This window comes from Larus michahellis, chromosome 8 (assembly GCF_964199755.1).
Source record: "Larus michahellis chromosome 8, bLarMic1.1, whole genome shotgun sequence".
Classification (NCBI taxonomy): Eukaryota; Metazoa; Chordata; class Aves; order Charadriiformes; family Laridae; genus Larus; species Larus michahellis.
Window position 1 is genome coordinate 38,792,286 of NC_133903.1, and position 10,534 is coordinate 38,802,819.

The 10,534-nt window shown below is 38.8% G+C and overlaps 1 protein-coding gene across 1 annotated transcript in view; it reads right to left on the bottom strand.

The window, feature by feature from the left end:
- The window catches only part of C8H1orf146 (chromosome 8 C1orf146 homolog), an 8,897-nt gene extending 5,015 nt beyond the window's left edge, over window positions 1-3,882 (bottom strand). The window contains exons 1-3 of the mRNA XM_074596495.1: window positions 3,814-3,882; window positions 1,755-1,848; window positions 442-610 (exon numbers count right to left, since the gene is read on the bottom strand). Of these exons, the coding sequence (XP_074452596.1) occupies window positions 442-610; window positions 1,755-1,848; window positions 3,814-3,882 (332 nt within the window). The remainder of the gene's footprint in view (window positions 1-441; window positions 611-1,754; window positions 1,849-3,813) is intronic.
- Window positions 3,883-10,534: the final 6,652 nt, after the last annotated feature.

Sequence of the window (10,534 nt, forward strand, 5' to 3'; positions counted from 1 at the left end):
CAGATTTTAAAAGCTGGTAAAGAATCTGTACTTTACAACAAAGCCTTTTCTCATGAAGGAAACTTGCCTGTTCTGTTTTCAAAATGACCATGAAAAGATGCTGACAGAGCTAAGAAAACTGCCTAATTTTCCAGTTCAAGAGAAAACTTAATTATATTACATAACACTAAAGTGATTGAAAGGGATGTTGTTTGCTATGTTTTGAGGAACGTCCCCTTTTGTTACCTATTTGTAACAAAAGATTAACAAAAGCGTGTCAGATAGATTGATTCACTTTTCATTTGCCATTAAAAAACATAGGCTTTAAATAATTTTTCAGTGTGTTAGCAAAAGAAAATTCATATTCCTGAAACTAATTCCTAAAATAACATTCCCAAATCAAAGACTGCTAGTTCATTTCTTCCTAGCAATAAAAATTTTGGTTTGATGTTGAAATGATACCTTCTCTGAATCCTAAACATGACATTCCATTCTTCTGGTCCATGAAGAGCAGCTGACAAAACCAAAAAACTGTTCCGATGAATGTTTATGAACTTCTGAATTCTTTTGAAAAACGACTCTTCCCTTGTCATAAGCAAGTCTTGAGTGTCTGCCAGTATAAATGCAACACCTATTGAAGAAATGGATATAAATGTATATGTGATGGCAGGAACACGATTAAATTCTCACCACAAACCAGGAAGCGGAATTCTTATCCAAACATTAGTGTAAAAGGCGATGGAACAAAACACATGAATGAATTTACACATCTTGACAGTGAAATGTAATCGTGAGCTTTGGCCAGTGATGACTAGTATTTTTAAGATAAAACTATGAATAACTCAGAGGTTATTTTAGACCATAACATCAAAAAAACGCGACTGTTCAATCCACTCAAAGTACAGGCATCTGAGTGCCTTTGAAAGCACATGCTTCAGGAACAAGCAACTGCTCTAATGGAATGAATTTAGGGCAAATGCAAAGACTGATTGAAAGGCTCAGCAAGTCCCCTTTCTAAATGCGATAAACAAACACACCTGCAACGTCTTAAAAGTAAGCAAAACTGTCTACCATGACAAATGAAATCATAACCCTGTCAACTAAGTTATTCTGAAAGGGAAAGTTAAGAAGGCTGATGTTCAGAAGGTCTAACAATGGAGGATACAAAAGACTAGGCCTCATTAATCCTTATAGTTCAGGAATGCTTCAGCTTAAGGATCTTATCTACCTGTCTAAAGCATCTTCTGCTCTAAAAAGGAAGGACAGATATTTCATGTTTGCAGTTTCAGTGACTTCCTAATCAAACCTGCTCACAAATGCTTTCCCTAACCCCTCTGCTACCACCAGGTCTGCAAACTCAACTTGGAAGATGAAAGCCAAGGGTCTTGGTTTGCTCTTGTGTTTACAGCCATGAATACTAAAAATCTTGATGGCTGTCTTACATGTTAGTGGCACTCAATGTTATAACAACATTATAACGTTGCTCAGTTATAACAAGAAGTTACTAAGCAGTTCAGCTGACGATCACCAGATCTCATGTAGCTGTTCTACAATACACTAAAAAAAAAAAGTAAAAAACGATGAAAATGTGTCATCCTCAAAGTTCTCTGCTCCATCCTCAGATTTACGTGCAATCACAGCACAGCTCCTTCCACCGTTATACGACCTTACAACAAGGCAGCTTTTATTCAGTTTAGCATAGCCTACAACCGGGCTTGATCTTGTATCTCATTACAGCTTATGCGTTTAAAAACGTAAACGTCAAAGTACTGTACCAGAAAGAGAAAAAATCACGGATCCAGTTTCCACTGATTCTGAATATCGAACTCGGTGTTGTTGCCTCTGTAGAATTGTAGAAATTTCGTGATTCTAAAAAAATTTTTAAAAGTTATTTTTAAAATATGTTTTCGGCCAACAAGTTAGGTGATAGAAATATTCTTAAAGCATTGTCTTAACCATTATAGATAGAACTTTAGCATCGTTGTTTAAAAAATATTTTTTATTCCACTTGCAATAAAGAAGTAGTAAAATGTTAATTAAACTTTTTGAGTTAATGAAATTTGAAATATTTGCATTGGAATTTATCAAACATTGAATGACAATTTTGTATGGATACATTCAGTTTGCCACAGGAAACTCTTGCATAATACATAAAGAAGCTCAAACATTTTACAGTCTATTTTTGTACGATGTGCTAAAGGAGGATTTGCAGGAGTGAAGAACATACAGTAGTGTGTTTCTGTGACTCTGGCTAATGAAACTGCATTATTTTCACAGATATCAGCATTTCATTTGGAAGATAGTTCAGAAAATCTGTGTGGGACATGATTTTATTTAAAGCTTTTTGACAGAATGCAATTCACTCAGGAAAATTAGAACATGGCAACGCAATCATCTACAGAATGAAGTGGGTTTGGATATATTTTTCAGCCTGCAAAAAGCATTTCTGCAGCATTTCTACAGAAACTGCTCAAACACATTTTAAAGATTAAATCACTGAATCCTTTTTAGCTACTAACATGTTCTTTAACCTGCCCACTTAAAACGTAGCCAACTTGCCTACATAGGGAGGTATGATTTAGTGGAAGAGTACAAAATAAAGTCAGGATAGCAAGTGAACCCTGAAGGAGACAGTAACCAGAAATGTTATGCTTTCAATTGGTCTGGAAAGGGAACGCTCAATGACAGCTGCTTATGAGCCACAAATGCAATTTTGGAAAAATTCTCTGCTTCAAAGCCACTGCTGACAGTGAATTATTTAATGCACAAATATAAATAACAGCTATAAGAAAAGGATAGCTGCACAGGGAACAGAGAAAGCTCATAACCAAAATTGATACAAAGCAATGCCTTTGTAACAGAAAAGCCACCTTAGATTTGTATTCAGCTGTTTCCATATCTCTGCTCACTGGGTGTCCGTACCAACGGCAGTAGTTTTGAGTAGAGCTGGGGCTCTTATTAGTAGGAGTGAGTTTTGCTGGCACAGTTGATGAGATCACTGACCTCCGATACCTCTCACCATATTATGGATTAAATTGCTCTTGAAGCAGTTCCCAAACTGGAACAGCTTACAGGTCTCATTCCAAGACAAGCAGGCAAATAAGAACAGGCTTCAAACTGAGGTGATTCAGGAATTACTTCAACCCTGTTCACCCATTTATACAGCAGAGATGGGGTGATAACATTGTCAGCCAAGCTAGCAGGAGATACCCTTGCTTATGAATCAAAGCCCTCTTGCCTCTAAATTCTCTCCAGCTGGCATGAAATTGGTCTCAGCTGCAAGAACTAACTACCAGCTCCTTGACATACCCTTTCACTTTACTGAGGAACAGTCCAGGCTTCTGATATTAACAATATAAATATACATCAATATCTGTAAAACTCAGTATTTTAAAACAAATTGCACACTTACTGAGTAATAATCTACCTCAATGTTGATACAATATAGTAGAAAATAAAGTGTTCAGGGAGAAACTCAGAAAATTAAAAACATTTCTGATGGAATTATTCATAGTGCTAATTTGAAAGCAGCATCAGTGCAGTGCAAAAATGATGAGTCAGGAAGACAATCCTAAAGCAGTATAACTCAGAATAGCAAGTGGCAAGAATACTAAATAGATACAGAAGTTGCTAGGGGAAAAACCACACACACACACACACACAAAAAGAACAGGACTATAGTAGAAACAACTTCAGACTAATGTCACTGTTTTGTCCTCAAAAGACTATATTCATTGGCATTGCATAAAATATTTCTACATATAGAATACAGGAAATGCTTCTTTCAGTGTTTCTTAATGAGTCAGATACTGCTCTTAACAAGAGATATTGTACTTGCAGAGCTGCACTCATAATAACTGTTGTTATCCATCTTGACTGTTCCTGCCCACCATTTGCTGTCATTTTTTTCAAGGCTTTAACGGCTCCGCAGTGAAATCTCAGCTGCCACCTTCTGAAAAGCTTGGAAAGACGACAAATAATACCTGTCAATTAAAGAGGTGAAATGTTTAAGGCACACAGATCCATTAAAGATCTGATTAAAACCCAGGGCACTACCCGATTCTCCAAAATGTATACAGGTGCTCACTACAACTGAACTAATTTAAGATAGCAATTAGATGCCTAAATGGCTTTAAAGAATCTGCATCTGAGAGGCGTACCAGAGCAGCATAATGAACAAATGACTTCAGAAAAACATTCCTAAAAGTGCTTAAAACGACTAAAGAGCATTTGCCCTGTTTTCAAAGGGCACGCTTGTCACTGTGCACTTTTTACACTCAGATCCTTTTAGGAAGACTGCCCTGGGCCTCCTGCCCAGCCCGGAGCAGCCCACCATGCCGCAGGCCTGAGCGCTAGCTCTTTTCATCTACGTTTGCCTTTCACTTTTCTGAAAATATTCCTGGATATCCAGCTTGGCAGGCGTTTCTATTTCAGTAAGGCTCATGTGGTGCAGCTGGGGACACTGAAGCTTCCTGGCAAGAGCGCAGGGTGGGCAGGAGGCTGGGCCGGGCCGGGCCTCGCCTCGCCTCACGTCCCTGAGGCGCCCGCTGGCCTCGCCGGGGAGGCGGGAGAGCTGGGCTCCGCCAAACCCGCGTGCCAGCTGGTTCCCAGTGTAAATTTTAATCTGTCTTCTCCTCATTTTAAAAACCTGGGAAGGCGCTACAATGAAATCCCGATGGCTTTGCAGGACCGGCCGCGAGGCGGGGCAGCCGCGGCACTGGCAGCGGCGGGCAGCGAGCGCCCGCCCCGCGCTTCCCGCCCGGCGGCCACCGGCGGTGCCGCCGTGTCTTTCAGCCTGTGGTGCGGTGTGAGGAGCCCACAACGAGCGCTGCGGCTTCGGGAGGAAGGGGAGGCCTCGGGGGTCCGGTAGCAGCAAGAAGTTCTCTGGATCGCAGCCATCAAGGAAGAGAGAGAACTCCTAAGCAAATTTTATAATTTATATTGAATGTGATGTTCGTGGTATGAAATAATCCTGTGGGCCAGCGTGGGTCAAGTGCCTGGGTCTCGCTCCTCCTTATTCCCGCACCTGGCAAGGCTCAAAAACACTGAGACCTTGAAACCCGCGTATGATAGCTGGCTCTGAAGTCAATATTTTCACAAATTCAGACACTAGAGTCTTCTAAGAGTGCAGTTTTCTCTAGCGTTAGAAGAGATCTTACTGAAAAGTAAAATTACTGAAAGAAATTAATCCTACGTCGCTTACACCAGGACAGCCTGGCAGCTGGGCCTGGAGCCCTCCGGCATCAAGCAGGACCGCAGAGGACGGGGTGGGTCCATCCTAGGCACGGCTGGTGGCTGCGGACTCTCCGGGGGCCTCCGTCTCCTTCCTGCAGACCTCAGGAGGAACCATGGCTGCTCCTCACCAACCTTGCCCCACAGGTCTGAGGAATTAAGAGACGGCAAACAAAAGCTCCCAACACCCAAATGAATTGCACATCACTGCTAAGAAAATAACTCAGGCCTTGGCGGAAAGCGAGGAAGCACCTGTCTGCTGCTCCGTGTTGCCCTGGAGCGTATGAGGACTGGCTTCTGCTGGGATGCTGCTGAAAGCCGTATCTACTTGTAAGTGTCCCCATAAAAGTCATCCAGAAACTTTGGTGTTGGCCTGAGAGACTGCTGCTGTACAAGTGTAGATGGTGTTGCATTTTCAGATGATTAAAAGGACAAAAAATGTGGAAGGGCATCAGGCAGAACAAGTGGGTATAGTAAACAAGAATGGTAATAAGTCTACTTTTGCATTGGAAAAAATATTGAGGGAGTGTTTTTAATGAACAGCTAATTCTGCTGCTATTTCTGGGGCAGAATACTCCAAATTGTTTTCTATGATGTTATAAATATAGAAGTTACACAGTACAAAAAGGCAAAAGCAAGAAATGGCACCACTTTCAGTGAAAGAAAAATACTGAGAATGTGGGAGCTTCTTTTTTTGTCATATAAGAGGAAACAGTACTTCTTTTATATGGTAAAGAAGAGCTGGAGAGTCATTAAAAGTACTGAAAAAGAGCATTGATTTCCAGCTCTGCTCTTCACACAGTATGTGAATCTAGACTCATGCCTATTTACTGAAACTGGTATTTTTACTGAAAATCTGAGTTTGTAGTAAAAGCTTTTCCTTTTTAAACTCTTTTTAGAGCATTTTAAAATAGAAGAAAGTGACCTCATTTATATATTCAAAATGATACGTTTAAATACCAAATTGTCTGGCTCACTTGGAAATAATTAGACGTTTTAGTGATTTAAAGATAACTCTTCTTTTTGTTTCAGACAAATAAGAAGTGGATTCACATCTGATCTCCAATTTCTGTTGGTTAAATGCACCCGAGTTACAGTTGCACGTCACTGCAAGGGTATGGAAATGCCATGCTACTTTTGATAGTAAGTCAAATATTTCTACTACTGAATTTTTAAATTTATGTGGAGCAAATTAAAGGAAAATAACAGGTGTGTGAGGTATCCTGTCTGCAGTGTTCTGGAGAGCTGTGACAGGACCAACAAACTGTGAAGCTGTTTTGTGTAACACAGTGGAGCCACTTGCTCTGACTGCATACAAAAATCAGGGAGTTAGTTAAGAACATCAGGAATTATTTTAAAATACAATTATAAAATAATAAGGCAGTTTTATAATGAGGATCAATGATCCCACTGACGTTTGCTGACAAGAGGTTTGAATACATGCACACTATGAATGAATTTGTGTTTCAGTGCTAGAGATCCCAGCACTAGAGAGTAAGAACTGGTTTGTTGTGGTTATACTTGATTTATAACACTAAAGTGTATCTGAATTCGTATTTTGGAATATGTCTAATAAGTACATGCATTAATTGCATTACAACAATTCAGATGGAGAAAAAATAATAGGAGGGAATAGAATAGAATAAAAAGATGATTCACAACGTAAATATTTTTAAAAGGTGAGTAGATTTTTGTTTCCTTCAGTGTAACACTGTTAGAAATGTATGGTACATAAGAGAAAGTATAAATTATTATGTTTAAAAAAAAATTACTGAGAAATTTAAACACTGGATTTAGGCTCCTGGGATACCAGCGGATGCCTTTCTCCCCTATAGCCATTTATCATACATGAAGTTGGATGCCCCCCACCCCTCAACTCAAAATACCCACTTGAGAGGCATCAAAGTACAATGACGGATAAGTGCGGGACAATGAAATAAAACAAAACCTTAGCAGAAATTGCTTCCTGTCAGTATTGTTGACTCCAGTTGTTATATTTTACCTTGTATAAATTCTGTGTATCTTAATTTCAGTTGGCAAAAAGTTATACCGGAAACTTGACTGAATATATTTCTGCCTGTCATTACATTTGATAATCGTTCACATTTGAAATAAAAATAAGACTTTGAGTGAGAAAGTTCTGAGGGGAATGGACCCCACATCTCCTGTGTAAAAGCCACCCCAGCCTAGCACTTGTCTGGTCCAAGTCTTATGCAATGGGATATGCTGAGCCCCTGGGCTAGCAACTGCTCAAGGGACAATTCGGGTAGTAGTTTGTTTTGCAATGCCATTTAAGTCCAAATCTCACTATGTGACTTGCCTTTCTCTTTTTATGAGCCTGCTGTCAGAAAGCTAAAGAGAGCTTGGGCTCCATGAAAATAGGTTTTTCTGGATTGCGCAGTCTTCAGAGTATTTTTCTCCCCATAGTTTCCCTTCCAAAACGTGACTTTGAGAGATCCTGTGCTACCTGATATTATGAGCTAAATTTATTTTACTACTTACAGTTATCTCTGCTCTGACAGTTTCTGACATTTTGCTAGTCTTAGCTTTAATCTCAAAAGCATTCCTTTTCCACATACCTCCATGGTGCATTTCACATACAGGTGAAGCTGCAAGAGAGAGAACAGGGCTGTGTCTGGCAGCATATCAGATAACTCCTGGGAGCAGAGCAGAGAACCCCATTTAGGCAGGAATAGAAGGATCTTGGGATTAGAACTCCCATATGATGAAGATAATGGCTTAAACAAGTGGATGAATAACTACTTTATGACAAGGCAAAATCTTTCATCGAATTGGTGTTTTTCTGCACTCTCCTGGGCCATATCCTGTATGTTCTAAATCAGGATCATTTTTTGATTTTGTAGGGCAGTTGCATAGGTATCTTCCTTCTCCATAGATTTTTATATGAGAAATGATTTTTCATCTTCACACACATCACCTGTCTTGTTCTCCGATGACACGATCCAAGAAAAAGTAGGTTTTTTCCTCTTACAGGAGAAAAAGGAGTGAAGAAGGTCCACTAAACAGATAGAAGAGGAAAATAACACTTTTTTTTTTTTGCAATTTACAGAGCACAAATAAAAATTGATGGCAGCAGTCCACAAGTTCAATGAAGTACAATGACTCAGCATTTAAGTTACACATAGGATTTATTATTTTCTGTTATACAGAAATCAACTAAGAATCTTCAGTATGTAGCATGGGGAAGAAACCTTGTGGGACTATGCAACCGTACAGAGATTCTGGAAACAGAAGACCAGTTCACAAGGAGTCATTTGAAAATATGGTTACTTAGACCCAGCTAATTATCTAGGTTTGAAAAGCAAGCAGGTGGAAAACATGCAAGCATTCAGTTTGAGAGCTTAACATGCCCCCCGCCTCACCTTCTCAAAGACTGAGAAGTCAAAATGGTCTGGGACCATAAAGCCATGGACTACAGTTAGTGACTCAAACTTTTCCCCAAATGCATCCCACTATACATACATAGGATTAATCTTGATCACTATAATATGATAATCCAGAAAACAGAGATTGAAGTTTTCTTCTCTGCCACAAAGATACAGGAAGACATTTTGTTACAGGTAGGAAGTTTGATTTATAGGTGGGTCTCATGTTCATGGACATGAAGATTACCTCATTCTATGAAGGCAACAAAAATTTTTTACACTGCCTACACTGAATCTGGCACGTACATATGGTTTGTCCTATTTATACCGATCTTAAGCACATTGATACAATTGTACTGAGAGGCCGGATTCCATGCCACACTCAAAAGTGTGTTATTAAAAAAAAAAAGTGAAGAACTAAAATAATTTTATTAAACACGAGTAGAAGAAAACCAAACAAATGACTAAATAAGGACTGCATAAATACTGTAGATTTAAGTCATTTAGTGAGATCAATCTCAATACCATTATAAAGTAAGGTACATGAGCCAAAATTTTTACTCGGGTTACCAGTCTTTCTGTTTAGACACTTAAAAAGATCCTGATTTTTATGAATATGGATCTGATACCACTCATGCTAATTTCAGTGGGTGAAAAAAAGTCAAGTCACTTCTACTTGCGTGCATAAATACAAAACCTGATAGACTACCTGTGTAATTTGTCTCAGTCCCCCAGTTTGTACACGTGAGCCTCTGTTCAGGTTCACCAGAATATGCACTCACTTTAATGTAGTTAACAGTCACCTGCTGTTAACATCCAAAACCTATTTTGTCCATCAGTGCCCTTGTTAAGTATATCTAGTTACTGAGTTATAGTCAGCCCCCCCGAATATTGAGGCTTCGTTTATTGAAGATCTGATCAGTATTCATGTTTTACTGTGCAATAGCAAAAGATCTTTTGTTGCATGTAATGCAAAAAGTTAGATTTCTTAGGACTTTGATTTCTCTCATGGAACAGTCTTCTGAGCTGGGAACTTCAGCAATAAATCAAGGAGAACAGGGAAGCAACTTAATGGAATTCCATTATTATTTCATACTTTAACTGTGTCCAGATGGTTCATCAGGATTAGAACCTCATTGAGTTGAGTACCACATAAAAACACAAATATGCACAGTGTCTGCCCCCAGTGCCAGTTCCATTACCCTTTCTGAAAAGTGAATGTTAACCTGAAAGCCAATCTGCAAACGTTTAAGTGGATTCACTCCCATGTTTGCAGAACTGTGGCCTAATTGACCATACAGTATAGATTGCAAAGCAAAGTATAAAAGGAAGGTCAAATGTAAGAAATAGACAGGTGTGTGTGCATTCATGCACTGTATAGCTTCTTCAGTTATTAATTACCAAAGCTCAAGAAAATAAAATTAAAAAAAAATAATCAAACCCGGTATTTTTCCCAATTAATACCCACTTTTTATATAAATCACTTTTCCTCTGTTACAGGTTTAGTTTCCTTAAACACACATAAACATACACAGTAATTTTTTGATAGGAAGCTTGGTTTTAAATTAGCCAAAGAATAGATTTCAGCTGTAATTTTTCCAAAATTGAACACATTAAAGCTTATTTTTCAAAAATAGCACATATAGCTTGTGTTCAAGAGATAGAGCTGAAAACTAGTATGGATTTTCTGTAAGAGATGAAAGTTTATATTGGATTTCAAATCTAAAAGCCCTTTTCCATGGAATCATGTGTCATAACAAAGCTGCTATCTCTGATCCTTTTGTCCTCAGTTCTGTGTAGTCCTGGCAAGAATGTAATCTATCAATGTACAAATGTTAAATCACCCCAGTCATGAAATATTAACAAAATGCATATAATTATGACTTCTAAATTGAAGTCTTTCTAGCTGCAATTTGTCACATCTACAACTGTGCTAT